General features: G+C 33.2%; 1 protein-coding gene across 4 annotated transcripts in view; it reads right to left on the bottom strand.

Annotated features, from left to right (window-relative positions):
* Window positions 1–17,539, bottom strand: part of WASL (WASP like actin nucleation promoting factor) — a 67,978-nt gene that overhangs the window by 23,215 nt on the left and 27,224 nt on the right. For all 4 annotated transcript variants that reach the window (XM_073238495.1, XM_037023444.2, XM_073238496.1 and 1 more), the window contains 4 exons: window positions 11,229–11,363; window positions 9,357–9,443; window positions 8,041–8,137; window positions 4,275–4,298 (listed from right to left, as the gene is read on the bottom strand). In XM_073238495.1, coding sequence (XP_073094596.1) covers window positions 4,275–4,298; window positions 8,041–8,137; window positions 9,357–9,443; window positions 11,229–11,363 — 343 coding nt within the window. The remainder of the gene's footprint in view (window positions 1–4,274; window positions 4,299–8,040; window positions 8,138–9,356; window positions 9,444–11,228; window positions 11,364–17,539) is intronic.

The raw sequence follows: 17,539 nt of genomic DNA, 5'->3' as shown, positions 1-17,539 counted from the left end.
AGATGGTTTATTAAATAGATAAAGACTTTGATTTTCCAATTTGTTCAGATATCAGATTTCAGTGTTTACAGTAGTTTCATAAAATTAAGGGACCTACTAAGAATATCCAGCATTTGAGTGTTAGAGGGTTGATGGAAGGTTACACGCATACCTTCATAGACATATCTAATGATCTGTTTTTACTTCTCTTTCTTTCCTTTCTTAATATAATTTATCCTTACCAATCAATATCAGCACCACCATCCACATAAAGATGCTGCAAATTACTATTTACTCTTTTATTTTCATACTTAATAAAATTCAAGAACTAACTTTAGACAGACTTAGGACTGTCAGAGTTAGGTACTCTCTTTGTATCTAGTACCCTTCCTGAAATAGGTATTCAAATAGCTAATATAAAAGACCAACCAGATAGACCACTAAAAAAATAACAAAAGAAAATTAGCAACTATAATTAGCTTTTAGGGAAAAAACAAATACAAATATTTCTATGCTGCTTTAATTTATATAAAAGTAATCTACTATACTATGTATGTTCTAATTACAATTGGATAAAAGCAAACTTAATGGTTTAAATTACCCAAGCTAATAAATTCTTTCTGGGGAATAATAACATTAAGGTTCTTGTAAGCCTGATTTGTAACTCACTAGAGAAAACATCTCAGCCATCTCTTAAGAAATTTCAAGGATGAAGAGGACAGGAACAAAGTGTAAGTGGTATGTGGAATGAATAACCAAATTTAACTCAAACTAGTCAGACCGATTTTCTTCCTACCTTTACCCCCAAATCAGGCATAAATACAATGTTACTCATCTGCCAAGCAGTTTATAAAGTCTTTGCATTGGTATTTAGTGTCATTACACTTCAATATCATTAATTCTGGCTAAAACATTTTTTATTAAGTCAATAGAGGAAAATCCAAATGATAAGAGATATATAGAAAATTAGTATTAGCTGGGAAATTAGTTTTTTTTCTAAATCTTTTTTTTTTGATGAAAACTGTGGGCAGGAAGAGTAAGGTGATCTCTCAAGTCACACAATTAGCGACTAAGGCAAAGGTGAACTGTTACCACGGTTCCTAGTCCACTATCCTTTCAATTAACTATTGTTCCTTTTACACAAAAGTCAAAACATAAAGTGATTGACAATTACAAGTGTTATCATATATCATTCTTTACCAATTTATTAGTTCTCTGAGTTTATGATCCAACAGTTCATCATTCAATAAATATTTACTGATAACTTTCAAAATTTAGAAAATGGGTTTTTCGCATGTTCAACAGATTAGGTACCTGGTTATTTCTGTTGGCCGTATTCCTTTACTTTAGAGTTTGAAGGTGTTAGAAAGTAAGTTTAAAATGGTGTTCTAAAGTCCAAACAAATATTTGTTTCAAAAGTGACACACTAAAAATGTGATAACCTGTTCAAGGCACAGAGTCATTTTTTAATAAGTTTATGGAAGATTTGGTAGCAGAGATATTATTAATCATTTCTAATAAAGTTTAATTTAATTATTCCATTTATGAAATTACACTCATCCTAAGAACATGTACTAAGTAAATATATAATGGAGGGGATCTTTCCCCTATTTTTTCAAAAGACAGTCAAATGACAAATGACCTTCTTCTGACTATCAACTGTCAATTGAAAAGGTCTTTTAATATTCTGACAGCTTTTCTAGTAATTTTAAATCTAAAAGAACTAATTGAAGTCCTTCCCTTAATTACATATAAAGTTGAGAACTCTAACCAACGTAAAATAGTTGAGAAACAGGTGTCCCAGAGGCCTCAGATGTCAGTCATGAAGCTGAGAACAAATCCTTGGAAAAGCATCTGAGCTAAAAGATGAGATTGATCAATAAAGAAAAAAGATGTATGGATTAGGAACTAGTGAGGAAGACACTGCATTGCATTTCAGGAATATACATTACTTCTACATAATGTGCCTTTTTAATAGTTACAGTTTGAAAAGCTCTGCTAAACTGATAATCAGCACCTGCAGGGACATTGCAAGGCAGTGAAGATGCCCACTGCCACCTAGTGGTAGCACATCAAAACAGTTAAGTATTCTGCCACCTTGGAAATGGTGGTGGTGGGGGATGTCTCTGCACAGTGGGGAGCACAAACAACCCACAGCAAGAAAAAATATTATAACTTCCAGTATATCTATCTCTTTCTCTATGGCATATGTAATATGTGGATACCATACTATATATATATTTTATAATTAAGTATACAAATATTGGCAATATATGCTCATAATTTTGCCTTTTAATACTACTATTTTTTAAAAACTTTCTTTTTATTTAATGAAAAAAGCTTAGGACTACTGCACCAAAGGGTTAAAACTATACATGGAAGGATTCAGAAGCAAGAGTATCTCAGAGACAATAACTACATTTAATTATGATTTTCTTTCTTACTAGGGGTAACAAAATTGTGAGACATCACTGTCACATAAAGAACAGACAAATTCTACCTATTCACGGATTAAGTGCCTCTTCAGAAATACAATTTGTATGTGCTGAAAAGATTGAGTTAATAAAAATAAAGTATTTACATTCTTAACTTTAATTATATTATTTATACAATATGTACAGTTTAAAATCTCAGGTCACTTTCCTAAAAGTGCTACCACTAGGCAGCCTTCCCACAGGTACTCAGTATACGGCCACAGAACACAAAGTAACTTCAAAAACTCAAAAAGAGATTACAGCATTGGGCACACAATAAGGGCGACAAATTCTAAGACTGCATGCGAAGGTCACAGGTGAGTGCCTTCTGACTCAGCGGCTTCTGCTTCCTTTGCCTCTGCGCGTACTGGCTGTGTAACTCAAGACGTGTTACTCACCTCTCTAGGTCTCAGTTCTCCTTCAAATTCCTGACATAGCAGAAGCAGTTAAGAGGCCAGGCTCTGAAATCACTGGAGACTCAATTCTGCTCTACCACTTCTAGTTTTGTGACCTTGAGCAAGTTCCCTGTCTGTACCTCAGTTTGCTCATCTATAAAATGGAGATAAGAGCAGCTACTTCCTGAAGTTGCTTGACAGTAGCTGGCAGGTAATAAATGATTATTAAATAGTAACAACTATTATTATCACTGTCATTGTCTTCATTATGATAACTAATATTTATTACACACTATGCTAAAAGTTTTGATTACTTCATTTAATCTCCACAGCAGTCCTACAAAGTATTAAAATTTCCTTTTAAAAGAGCAAGTCAAAGTATACAATACTTGACACACGGTAAAGCACTATTGAAGGTAGACTTTTAAAAAATAATAAGGGAAATAATCCAAAATTAAATACAGCAATATTTGGCTCATGTTTTTATGTCAAGAAAACAAATTTAAGAACAAATCAGAAGACAATGTAAAAGAAAGGAACCCCAACAATCACCGATGGTTGTCCTATTTAAGAATTCTGTATTATGTTGTTTCCCTGATGAGACAATTAGAGATGCTTTTGAAGAGCAGGAGAGAGATTCTCCATCATAATGAAGGCTCCTGGAGCAATGGTTCTTCACCTTCATAGGGTCAGATACACCATTTAATGTGATAGAAGTCTTGGATCCTCTCTCTCCAGCAAAAAGAACAAAATACACCTAAACAATTTAGCAAACAATTTCAGGGAGGGTTTAAGGAGTCCAGGATGAAAATCTCTGCCCTAGAGATATGGGACCTTGTTCTTTATATCTTGATATTCTGCATTTATGCTCTGGTATACACTATGTTTTTAAATAAATGAATATATAATACTTAAGTGTTCACTGTCAAATTAAGGTGGGTTGTGTATACCTAACTATTAGTTTCAAACATCACAGTAAGGGACCATTCTGAAAGGGACTAGTTTCATATTATCAGTGTGAAATATTTTGAAATAAAAAAAAAGACATATTTTAGTAGGAAGCTTTAAAATGAACTTGTTAGGCAAATATTTTTGAATATGCTGGACAAAGTATTGTACATGCTAGACAAAATTTACTGACTTTAGGGAAGACATTAAGACCAGAGTGTACAGTTTTTAAACTTACACAACTGTGAATACACAATTAAGATATAAGTAAGATATATCTACCCCACATAGTCTTCCTTCATCCTAGACAAAAGCCAAAGAATAGTATATTTCTAAGTCTCATCTGTTATTTTAAAATAAGAACAGAATGATAGTTGACCACACATAAAATATTAGGTATTAATGTATGATATATGTTTCTATGAAGATAAAACTATAATCTAAAATCTTTTAAATCAATAATTATCCAAGAGCTTACCATTTGGGGGATCTCGTCTTTTTTCTGTTAGAAAACAAAAGAATATTGTTAGACATATATAATATAAAAATCAATGTAAAAAAATTAATTCACCTAAATCTGCCTTATTCCTAAATCAATAATATATAGGGAATTAAGAAAGGTTTCTCTCAGGAACTGACCTTATGCAGACATCTGAATAAAGCAAGTGAAGGAATACCACACTCGAAGGCCCTAAGGATGAAACAGCATGAACGAGCATCATGAAGACTGGACTGAGTGAGCCAGAGGAAGAGTCGAAGTTGTTGCCAGGGACTGGATCGCGTGGGGTTCCACAAGTCATAGTAAAAATATAAATTATATTCTGTGCATGACAGGAAGTCTTACAAGGTTTTGAATAGGGCAAGTGACATGATCTAATTTATGGTTTTAGAAGTTTATCCTGGCTACTCTGTTGAAAAAAGGTAGGGGACATAGAGGGAGACTAGATGGGAGCGGGGTAGCCCAGATGACAGGTCACCGTAACTTAGATTAGGGTGGTAGCAGCAGAGGTGGTGAGAAATAAAGCTGGACATGTTTTTGAAGGTAGACACAATGGGACTCAACTGGTAGTATTTGAGGGACCATGGTGAGCCAGTGACAAGGTGGAGCAATGCCTTTCATTGAGATGCGGAAGACTAGGAGAGGAGTAGAACTGGTCTGGCTGGGATTGGGAAACATGGATCAAGTGCTCTGCTCAGACATATTAAGTTTGAAGGCTATCCTGGCACCCAACTGAAGAAGACAAGTCTGAAGGTCTGGGGAGAAGTGAGTAATGTAGACAAAACTTAGGGAATCATCAGCATTTGGACAGTATTCAAAATACAGGACTGAATGAATGCACAAAGGTCATGAGCATATCCAGAGATGGTCTGAGCACTGGAGAGACCAAAATAATACTGAAAAGCTATAGCCAATTAGGTAGGAGTAAAAGCAGGATAACTTCTACATCAGTCCTTTGCATTTGTACTCTTATATACCACGTCTGACACAATTTTGACTTCAAGATAAAGTTCAAAAATGGCTGAAGAATTTTAAACAAATGTCATTTCCACAGATTTTCTAACATAAAATTTTCAAAGATTATAAGAGAAATACCCATCTATAATGATATATTAGTTTATAAACAGCCATAAACCAAAACCAACAGGGTTTAATTGGGGGACAAGTTAAAAATCCTGGCAATGGGAAATATATGTATTACTGCATCTGGTGGTCTGATAAAGTAATTTTCTGAAATATCTGAAGTAGGCAAGGTTTATCTAAGTCAATAAATATCAATCTCCAGTTTCCAAGGTAATGTTATCTCTGCATTCAGAAAGGAAAACACTTTTTAAATTGGTCATGACACAAATATGGAAATATACTGAGATAAATACAAAGTTTAGAGTGTAAATTCTGAGAAGCAATTACAGTTGACCCTTGAATATGGGTTTGAACTGTATGGATCCACTTATGCCAACTTTTTAAATAAGTATATTGGAAATTTTCTGGAGACTTGTGACAATATCAAAAAACATTTCTTTTCTCTAGCTTTATTACAAAAATACAGTCTATAGTACATATACAAAATATTGTTAATTGACTCTTTTAAGTTATTGCTAAGGCTTCCAGTCAACAGTAGGATATTAGTAATTGTTTTTGGGGAGTCAAAAGTTATATGTAGATTTTTGACTGCACAGGTCAGAACCCCTGCATTGCTCAAGGGTCAGCTGTACGTAGAAATGTGATACTATTCTTGGCTTCAGAAACATTCATGTGAAAAAAGGGAGGGTTTGGTTGAACAAAGAAGAATGGGAGATAATGGTGTGAGGTATTTCATAGAAACAGTGCTGAATCAAATCAAGAGACTTAGTATTACAGGACTAGTCAGACTACTTTTGGAGTGTTGTGTTCAAATATAGACCCCAGATTTGAAGCTGGACCATTATTTCAAACCTGGACCATTTGAAGAAGACATAAAAATCTAATGTGGATTCAGAGCACAGTACTGAGGATGATGAGTCTATAAACTACATCATGTGACAAACGAGAAACTAGAACTTGTGCAAGAAGTAAAGGCATGAGGAAGACATGATAGATGACCTCCTACATTAAATGGCTATGGGGAGGAAAAGAAAATACTCTAATTCTTTGTTGCTATAAATGTTGGACTCCATGCATCTCGGTTAAAAAGAGGTGAGGTTGGAGTTTGATGTAGCATGAAGGGCTATCCAACAATGAATCAACAGTCTCTCTATGTTATGATCTTCTGCTTCTAAAGCACTATGTATAAAAGCTTAGAAACTATATAAAACAGAATTCATTTATTCTGTTAAATGCTGAAAGACACCTATAGGTGACCTGTTTATTTCAAAGTCAATTACTCTATACTTCAAGAAGTATTTTTTTTTTTACTTTTTTATATTGAAAATGTCACATATTTTGACTAAAAGGAGCCCCAGAGAGCCCCTGGCCTAGCACAACAATGTATCCTTGAAATAGACATTGAATCATAAATTACTCCATAGCATTAAATCCTTTCCTAGGATGACATCAAATGGTAAATGACCTTGGCTCCAAAAAAGAATAAAAAACAACAGGCCCGTAATAATTCTCCTAGTCACTCATTTCAAGAGGGATATTATAAGATGGCAATAATGAGGCAACGACTTAGTTCACTTTACTTTCATTTTTACTTCACTGCCCCCTTGGAAATCCATTAAAATAACAATGTATCCATTAAAATAACATAATAAACATTATCTGTTATATAATAATAATAAATTAAGATCATTAATAACAATAATAATAAAAATCCATTAAAATAACAATGTATAAAAGAGTGTATAAAATGGAATACATGCTTTTACATTCTTGCTTCCTGGATTCAGTGTGTTCCTTCCTCACGGCTTACTCTCTTACTGGAAAAGCACATCCTGAATACAATGATCTTCAAATTGGGTAACACATACCCCTGGATGTAGAGAGACTTTTCAAGGAGTATATGGGCATGGCTAATTTCAAGGGGATCTATTTGCTGATATCAACTTCTTTATGTTATTTCTATTAAAACTGATCTGCTTAAGAAGATTATTTTGGAGAGGCTCACCTTTCTTATCACATTTCTCCCACTTTACAGAAATGCCTCATACACTGTTGTCAAACAGTTCCATACCAATGAATTTAACACTCTATACTATCCAGCATCATTCTCTAATTGTTTTATATGTATTAGAGTCTTATGCATTAAACTAAATTTCTTACATTCTTACAATATACAATATTAGGGACAAATAGAGACGAGGCAATATTAACAGATCTTGTTAGTAACTCTGCTTATTTGCTTCTGGGCTTGTCTAAAGTCTTTGTTCACAAAATATAAAATACTGTTAAAAATGTAAATTATGACAATGCCATAAAAAATGCAAATTTAGGAGTCTGTGTATATGGAATTTTATAAACAAAAAAGATTAGAATTCCTCAATGAATCTAAATAAAACTAGCTCTCAACGAAAAAAATATTTGAAGGTAAGGACTAGCAATAATTTTGTTGTTGTTAGAAATGGCCAGATAGTAAATATTTTAGGCTTTGTCATAACTATCTAACTGTACTGTGGCAAAAAGCAGCCATAGATAATATATAAATTAATGGGCCTCTATAGCTATGTTTCAATAAAACTTTAAAAAAAAATAGGCAATGGGCCAGTTTGTCCCATGAGCCATAGTTTGCCAAGTCCTGTTTAAAATAATTTTTTAAAAAATTTACCAGATTTCCTTTGTCGTCGGCCCAACAAGTCTGTAACTGCTTTTCGGAATTTTTTTGCTTCTTCTTCATTGGCAAAATTAAGAGCAACTTGACAAGTCTGAAATATTTTCATCAAAAAAGGTAAAAAACAAAAAACATAAAATTAGCTTCATTTAGTGAAAAACTTGATAACCAACAGGAGTACATATCTGAAGAAAAAAAGCTTGACTTTATTAGCAGACAAGAACTTATTTTATGACCTGAATAATTTAAGAAGGCAAAAAGCATAGAGAATATAAAGACTAAATTTAGAAAGGTTACCAGTAGACACTCAAATTTTTAAATCAAATACTTTATCTTCAACAAAAAAAACAAAATAGTAAACTGAATCTGACCTTTCATTAGAGCTCTGTAAATAATTGGATTAGAAAAGGAAAACACTGGAAAAGTTGGTCAAATGCAGGTCAACTCTTTCTTTACTAGTTCTGGTTTGTACTTTACAGCTTAATTAAAGGTATTTAAATTATAATCTTAATTCGGGTAAATTCTTTAAAATGTGGAAACGCTGACATTATGACACCATTTATTATTATGGCATTTAACGCATACTTTTATATATGTGTATGTATATTTATCTTATCAAGAAAAAGGTGAAAAATAACAGTTAGAGAAGAACATACTTCCTGAAAACATGGGTATGTCATCTAATGACACATTTTTTTTCTTTCACTGTAGAGAATTTAGGAAATACAAATATGAAAACAAAGAAAATTAAAATCACCCATAATCCAGTCACTAAGAAAATATCTGTGAGTACACTGTATAGAAATCCTTGCAAGATTTCCCCATGTATATGCAGTGCATTTAAAAAATTCTGCTTCTCTCCCACCTTTATTGTGTTTCAGCCCTCTTCTAGGTCAGGAACTATTCTTTCACAAAATAATTTTAATGGCAATATAATATTTAATATTTAAAAGTTACCATGGATTATTAGATAATTAAAACTTCATTTTCATAGATAAGAAAAGTAAAGCACAGAGAGGTTGAACTATTTGCCTAAAGTCACACAGAGGCTTATCCTATCTGTCCCAAGACAGAGTGAGGATGAAAAAAACCTCTTTTCTAATGGCAGATTACATTTACAGTACTCTTTGAAACCTTTTTTTTTGGCTCTTAAAATCTTAGCTCTTTGTTCCTACTTACCTATACCTATGAAGAAGCTTTTAAAAAAAACTCTTTATATTTTATACCATATTTACATAAAAAGCTCATAACTGCTTTCCACAAATATAAAAGCAATTATATTCAACAGGGCAATGAAGGAAAATATGACTTACATCTCCAGCAAATGTATGAAAATATCCTCTAGGACTATTATATACAAAATTATTGTATAGCTCTTGTTCCCACAACTGTTTGCCATCCTAGAAAAAAGTAAAGGTTAAAATAATAGAGTTACCAAAAAAACATAAGCTCTAGGAGTAAAATACAATAGATGGCTTGTATTAAGGGAATTGTTATTAACAATAGTTTTACATACATATATACCACATACAATATGTAACAGATGACATAATTTAATCAGTAATTTCTCAATAACATAACAGTAAATTCTGTATATTCTTTCTTTCATAAAAACTACTTATCAAGTAAGTTTAATACAGTACACTAAAATATACTGTCACTAGCCAAACATTCCCAAATACAATTATGTGGTTAGATACATAACTAGAACAAAAAACTGGATCATCAATATTAGATAAAAAGAACAGGATACTTTTTGTACAGTGCTGATTATCAATGCATAGTTCCATAAGCAATATTTAGACTGTGTGCTATCAAATATTACAGGCTTATGTCATGCTCTTTTCCTCAGTTCTGTAGATGCTGGGATGGTCAAATATACCTTGTCTGTACTGTTCATTAACTATCTTTGTATTCCTAATTTTTGCAGAGTGGTCTCCTAATTCAAGACTGGTGTAAGTAGTATCAATTATATGCAGAAAGCGACTGATGATTAAAATGCACCATGGTTAATCAATGGTTAAGAGGACCATGGATGATTGTTACATCTATGGCCATTGGGTAAGAAATATAATTAACCTTAATACCAAAGCTAATTGCAAATATTTGGCAATGGTTACCTGAAAATAAAGTAAGTGGTTAGAGAAATGTAATCACTGTCCTATTCTGAAACGTAAGGTTCTACGAACAACATAATTTAAAAATATTTACAATAAATAGTACAATACATTATAACCTTTCTTCTCAGTGGTATTATACATATATTCAATTTCAAAAGTTTCTCACTGGTGATGAGAAGTATGTGTATGCATTTATTCCCCAGCCCCCAGGATCACTGCCACAGTAAGCCACTGTTAGTAACAGGCATATGCCCCATGTCTCAGCTGTCTTGGGATATTAAGAAATGAATGTTAAAAAGCACTAATTTACAAAGTGCCAGTAACTTAAATAACAGTCTTACTACAATGTACCTGACCATAATTACCATCCAGGAGTTCAGGGTCAGTTTTAGTTTTTTTGTGATTAAAACGTTGCAATGCTTACTGACACATATAAACATTCAAGGAGGCTACCTACAGAAAAGTTTTAAAGGATAAATGGAGACTTCATCTCAGCAAAAAGATAATTACTTTTATGACATAAGAGATGAATACCTGACAAATGAAAATCTAGGACAATGGGGATTAATGTTTGAGAGTGAGGGATACAAAGCTGTGAAAACATGAACATAACCTATGTTAAGAAACAACATAAGGAAAAATGGGTAGCAGATACATTACTACAGATATTGTATAATGCTTTAAACCTATGCTGAAGTAAGTAACAGGATATATACCAAGCTAAAATACACTTAGTTCCCTGAAAGGACTACGTACTCTAGTCTGTAATGGACAGGATGGAATAAGAGTATCATTAGAAAAGGAGATAATGGGGAAAGCCCAAAACCCGAAGGCATAAAAAAAATTTTATTTTGATGTGTGGTGGCACTGGAAAAGTAAAATAGGGACTATTTGTGTTCTGGCTCAGGACATGTTCCCATTTGGTCACCATGTCCATGCTTCAATGTCTAAAACCAAGCTTCACTCTTCTAATATTTAAGTACACACAGCATAAAGAAATCTATACCAAATTATAATTGGGGTAGAAAACTAATCACCTGCAGTTTCAAGTGGAAACAAACTTACCTTGATATCAAATATTCTTAAAAAATAAGATCTTTGTGGATTGTCCTTAACAAGACAAGCAACACCACTGCACTTCTTTGACCACATACAGTTCCGATCTGCTGCATATAACTGTACTACTGCTGAAGACATAGTCTACAAAATATAAAATGTATAGCCGTTATGTTTAAATGAACACTCGGATGACCAGGGCCCCTGCTGACAGCATAACTGCAAACTCATGAGGGACACCAAACCCGAAACACCCAGCTCAGCTGCTTCTGAATTCCCGACCCACAGAAACAAGGAAATAATAAACATTTATTGTTATCTTAAGCCACTACTTTTTGAAGTAATTTCTTGTTTAAAAAAATAAGTAACACAATAACTATAACTAAACGTAATTATTCAAAGTACTTATTTGTGGGGGATGGAATTGTTAATGACAGGGCCCTGTCATTAACAATTCCATCCCCCACACTGATTGATGTTTAGTATGTGTTAGGAAAAGTGTCAAAGTATAACTCTATTTAATTTTGCTATTATAGCCTCATTTTATGTTTGAGAAACCCAAGGTGAAAGAGGATAGTTTTCCCAATATTACACAGCTAAGGGGCAGAGTTAAAATTCCAATCCAAGCTATTTGTGACTTCAGACCCTGTATTCTTACTCCCTATAATATACAGTAGTTCCCCCTTATCTATGGGGGATATGTTTCAAGACCTCCAGTGGATGCCTGAAACCACAGATAGTACTGAACCCTATATTTACTGTTTCTTCCTATATATACATACCAATGATAAAGTCTAATTTGTAAGATAGGCACAGTAAGAGAGTAACAATAATAAAAAAATACAATTATAATAGACTCATCAAAGTTATGTGGACTCACTCTCCCTCAAAATATCTTACTATATTGTACTCATCCTTCTTTTTTCTTGTGATGATAATAGATAAGAAAATGGGTGTGTGATGAGATGAGGTGAGGTAAATGATGTTGGCCTTGTGACCTAGCATTAGGCTACTACTGACCTGCTGCTGTGTCAGGAGGAGAAGCATCTGCTTCCATACCAGCTAAGTAAAACTGTGGAAAGAGGAACTGCAGATAAAGGGGGGACTACTGTACTGTTTTCCAATAAGGTGAATATTTTAGTGATGAAACAGTAGTACTATTAAAAGCTGACTTCTCTATAGCAGTTAACCACTCTAGTATAGGTACTAAGTCTAACTTGAAAGCAAGGTTTATGTTCACTAACAATAGTGCTGGACACTGAACACATTATTATTATCCCAGAAAGTAGATTCTAATATCTCCTTTTTAAAGCTGATAAAACTGAGAGAAGGAAGATGTTAAATGACTTGTGAGACTACACAGATTGAAAGCTGTTAAGATATGAAAAATGATTTGAGTGACTATTGTCCCAATTTTCCCAAGGATATACTTCAGTAGTACTCTTTTAAATGTATAAGAAAGAAGCTAATTAATTACATGCAGTGGACACCACAGAGTATTAAGGTTTTCCAGTATACCATGTTGCCACCTCTCATTACTGTATCATGAAATAATGGAAACTTTCATTTAATTCTAAATTAAGCTACTTTTATATTATAATCAAGAATACAACTATTTAATCTTAGTTACTTTAAGAGTGATACACTGGTTCAGAATTTACAAATCCTCTGAAAGCAATACTCATGGCTTCTGATCTAATAATCTCATACTAAAGTAGAATATAAGGAAATAATTTAAAATAAAATAATTCTTATTTTTAATATAAACATAAACAACAAAGTATTTATATGAATATACATTACTTAGGGTTCTTTTTAAATAGAAGGAATTCAAATAACCACAAATAGATGATTAATTATGGTACATCAGCTCAATAAATACAAAGCATTATAATAGGAAATAGACTGGGTTAAGATTTGGAGATACTATTGTTTTAGATTACTTAACCAAGCCTGGGGGAATACTCTCCTTTGATAATAAGATTCCAAAGGATTATTATACATATAAGTCTTTTAGAATAAAGTCAGAAATATAAGATCAGTTACTGCTGGGGACCAAATTTCCTAAAGGCTTTCCTAGATAACAGTACTCCATGCTGTTTTTACATTTGACAATCCAACATCATCTTTGAATTTCTGTTATGAATAGGACACAGTGCAGCAGACATGAGCCATTAAAAAAATTATGAAGATAGCTTAGAGGCATAAAAAATGTATATATTAGGACACTGAGTTTAAAAAAGGAGATTAAAGAATGTTGGGTATGCCTTTGGCCTGCTCAAAACTGTGTTCTACAAGTGCACAATGTAAGCATGACAGTCCATAGGTTCCCAGACCTCAAACCCACAGAAAAGTGGATTTTGCATATATTGTCCAAAGGTATTAGAAAAAAGGCTGAAGAATCAGAAAATCAAATGAAAAAATTTTCTAAGGAAAATTCTTATAAATGACAGCCTTTTAATATAGTGTAATCAAAATGCATTCATTCTTAAAAGAAAAGCAATCAGGAAACTAGATACCAAGAAAAAGTTCTAAAAATCCTCTTTACTTTTTAATCAGAAAACAAAAAGTAACAGCTAACCAAAGAAAAAACTGTGGTATTAAATAATCTGAAATTCCATTATGGAAATCCCCTTGCCAAAGGACTAAATTGCAAAACACTGTAAAACATTGTTTGGATGTATATGTGAACTTTAAAAAAAAGTAAAAACACACAACTAAAAATCCATATTTAAACATTTATATAAATCTAAATTCTTAAGACATCTTAAGATCTGTGAAACAAATTAGAAAAAAAAGATTTGTGAAAGTTTAATAACTTTCCACACAAACATGATTGGCATTGTAAACCTTATTCTAAAACAATTTATAAAAATTTAGTACTAAAGAATCCAAATAATTAAAAGCAATTTTCAGTAACTGGATTTTTAAAATTTTACTATAATCTTATTGTCTAACTACATGTCTATTTCAATCCTTATCTTAAACTGGCAAAGTCTGAAAATTATAGACCATAGCACTTTGTAAAGCCTTTTCTGATTAATACAGAATTATAGTGAATACAAGAGTAGCTTACACATATAATGCTTAATATATAAATCCTAGAAATACAAAAACAGTGACTATCCCTTAAACTAGACTGACAGTGGCTTAATTAAGCTTTTAAAAACATTCCTTTCATTCCTTAAAGTAATTACAGCTAATCACAACTCCATTACTTCTTGTCTTTCATAATCAAGCAGGTATTACTGGAAAACAACCTAAGGAGACAAGTGCTTAGGAAAGGACGTCTATTTCTTATTAGCCCAATGTTATGGATAAAATTTGTTGATTAAAAAGAGAAAAAGTACTGTTATCAACTTTTATAGAAATAGAGCCTATCCTATTTTATGTATTCCTGATATTGTCAGTACTGAGTTATTGCCAAGGCATATTCATCCTCAGAACTTTCATTGTGAAGGACAGAAGAAAGATGAAGGGTGAATTCTGGGAAGTGACTCCCTCTCATCCATCCTTCAGCAGGGCACTTCCAACCTTGCTGGAATTGACTCTGCATCAGAATTTCTCTGATCCCCTAATTGAAATGACTCTGCTTTTGTTTGTATTTCTACAGTATATTTTTGTCTATCTTGTGTAAATCTTGATACATCACAGATCTTAATCTAAAGTAGAATCATTTTCTGTATTGATTTACTACCCACTAAGCAGAATGTACTTCCCTTAAGCATCTAAAATACTTTTACAAGGCTAATACCTCACCTATACTTTGTCCCAAGTAAGCAAACATTTGTTAAATTAAAAATTATATATTCCAATTTTAATAGAGATACTATAATAAGTAGTAAGAGTGGCCTTGATTTTAAGATACACACCCTAAAGTATTATAAAGTGGCATGATATGGGCAACTGCCTTGAGTGATTCAGAAAATTATATATATATATCCAGAGAGACAGAGAGAGAGAACTATGATAAAATGTTACGTTTGACAAATCTGGATGAAAGATATACAAGGTTCTTCGTACATATTTGCAACTTTTCAGTATGTAATTATATTGAAATCAAAAAAATTAAATGCACAAATGTTTCATAAAAATAAAAGACTCTTAGCTCCCTGCCACAGCCATGACAGTCTTGGGAAGGTGGCTCTCTTCTCAGAGCTAATGCTACTTCTACAGACACTAGCTGCTGTTACACTGACCCAAAATAAAGGAACTGCCACTTCTTCCAACTCTCTCTGTACTTACACCATCTTTTTTAAAAGAAACTTCATCCTGAGTAAGACTTAAATAAAAAACATCCACCACTTCTATAGTTTGAATTCCTTTCACATGATCAGAGCAACCATGTTATACAACAGATCAAAATAAGAATTTTAGATCATTCACTTTATCTGGGGTGGGGGGAGTAAGACGGGAACAGGTGGTGATGGAAAACAGAGGACTGTTAGTACACCAGAGAAAAAGGACCTTTATTAAAAACATCAAACAGATTTAACTTATATGTCCTGGACACACAGGTAGATTTGCCATGAAGTCAATTAAGCTTCAGGGTCCTTTACTTGGAAGAGTACCTTATGAGGCTGGTCTCGTTCTCCTGTGGGGACACATGAGGTGGCAGCAACCCCAGCCTCCTGCCAGGTGGGGCTTCTCGGCTACCCCGAGGGTGATATTGGTATTCTCACCAAGGATGCACTATCTGGACAGTTGCTCGGGCCCAGCAAATAACCTGCCCCCTTGAACAACAAGATGTCTCCAGACCCAATCTTTAACCCCAAAGGAGAGGGTCTGAATGAGAGCTGTGCAGGTCCTTGCTGGGGGTGGCATGCTATCACAGACTCCATGGGCACTGCTGGGGGAGAGGCGTGGGCCAGCCAACTGAGATCAAACAGCTGGAGCTTTCCCCAGGCAACAAGCACCCTCTAAGCAAAGTGAAGGAAACTCTAAGTGTGCCAGTGCCAGTGCCAGTGACTGGATTCAAAACATTTCTTTCAGCTTCATTATTATCAGTAATAAAAAATAAATTTTGATCAAATGTAGTATATAGAGCAGAAGTCTTTTTCTGTAAAGTGCCAGATAAATAATTTAGGCTTTGTGGGCCATTTGGTCTCTTTCAACTGCCACTGCACTGTGCAAAAACAGCTAGAGATGATTTAGAGATGCCTATGTTCCAATAAAACTTTAAAACACAAGCAGGCTGGATTTGGTATATGGGTTATAGCTCGCCAAGCCTTTGTAAGAGGAAAGATTCTCTCAACAGAAGATATAAAATTGTCATGTGAAGAGGCTAAAAATGAATATGGTCAAAATAGGTAGGAAAACATTATCAAGAAGGTACATCAGTCAATTAATAACAGAAATAAGTTGCAAAAACAATAAGCTATTTTTATGGATTTTGTATTTATGGTATTTTTCTGTTGTGATATTTTCTCATATGAAATAATCATTCATTTTTATGATTTTGAATTCTTTTTAAAAGAGAGCACCTCTGAACTGTGCAAGCTTCAGGCCACAAGACCTGATCAGCCTTACTTGGGGTGAGAAAATTATGTACAAGTTAGAGCAACAGAATTTTTTATCTAAAGAAAATGATGTAAGCCAATCTATTCCTTTTGCCAAACCAAACTTAATGTACTATTAACTTTTTTACAATGACCTGACCCACTTAAGAAAACTGGCAGAGCAACTCTAAAAAAACCACTGAATAAAATTGGTAGGAAAGGCCAATGGGTATGGGGGGAATGGGGAACAGTGGGGGGCTATTTTAGTCAGTCTTCTGTTCAATGTAAGAATCCTTATAGCATTTTTAATAAGATTACTACATAGCATTTGCTTGAATGCTTGCTGTAATAGGGAGCTTAGAACTTGAGGGAATAAACTATTTCATTGCTGAGCAGCTTAGTTACGAGAAAATTCTTTTTCTTTGAGGGTAAAAATTTTATTTTATTGAGTTTTGTATATATGTAATCATGACATAAATACATAAATAATAAAATAAATATCACAGTACAAAAAAAGTAATCAATAATTATCTACATTAATGTATTTTTGAAAAAAATTGAAAAAACCTAGGCCTATATATTGGTTTGTAGATGCATACTACTACTTTATTTTTTTTAACTTTATTATTTTGGGAACTAATTCACTTTGACTTTTTAATTGTTTTTTTTAATTTAAGTATAGTTGGTATACAATATTACATTGGTTTCAAGTATGTAACAGAAAATTCTTTATATTGAACCTAAACCTGTTTTCCTGCAAGTCCCACTCATAGGTATTTTAATCTGTCATCACTCTTTAATATCTCTCGAGCATTTTCTATG

This window comes from Manis javanica, chromosome 6 (genome assembly GCF_040802235.1).
Source record: "Manis javanica isolate MJ-LG chromosome 6, MJ_LKY, whole genome shotgun sequence".
Lineage (NCBI taxonomy): Eukaryota > Metazoa > Chordata > Mammalia > Pholidota > Manidae > Manis > Manis javanica.
This window is presented reverse-complemented; position numbering and strand designations above follow the sequence as displayed.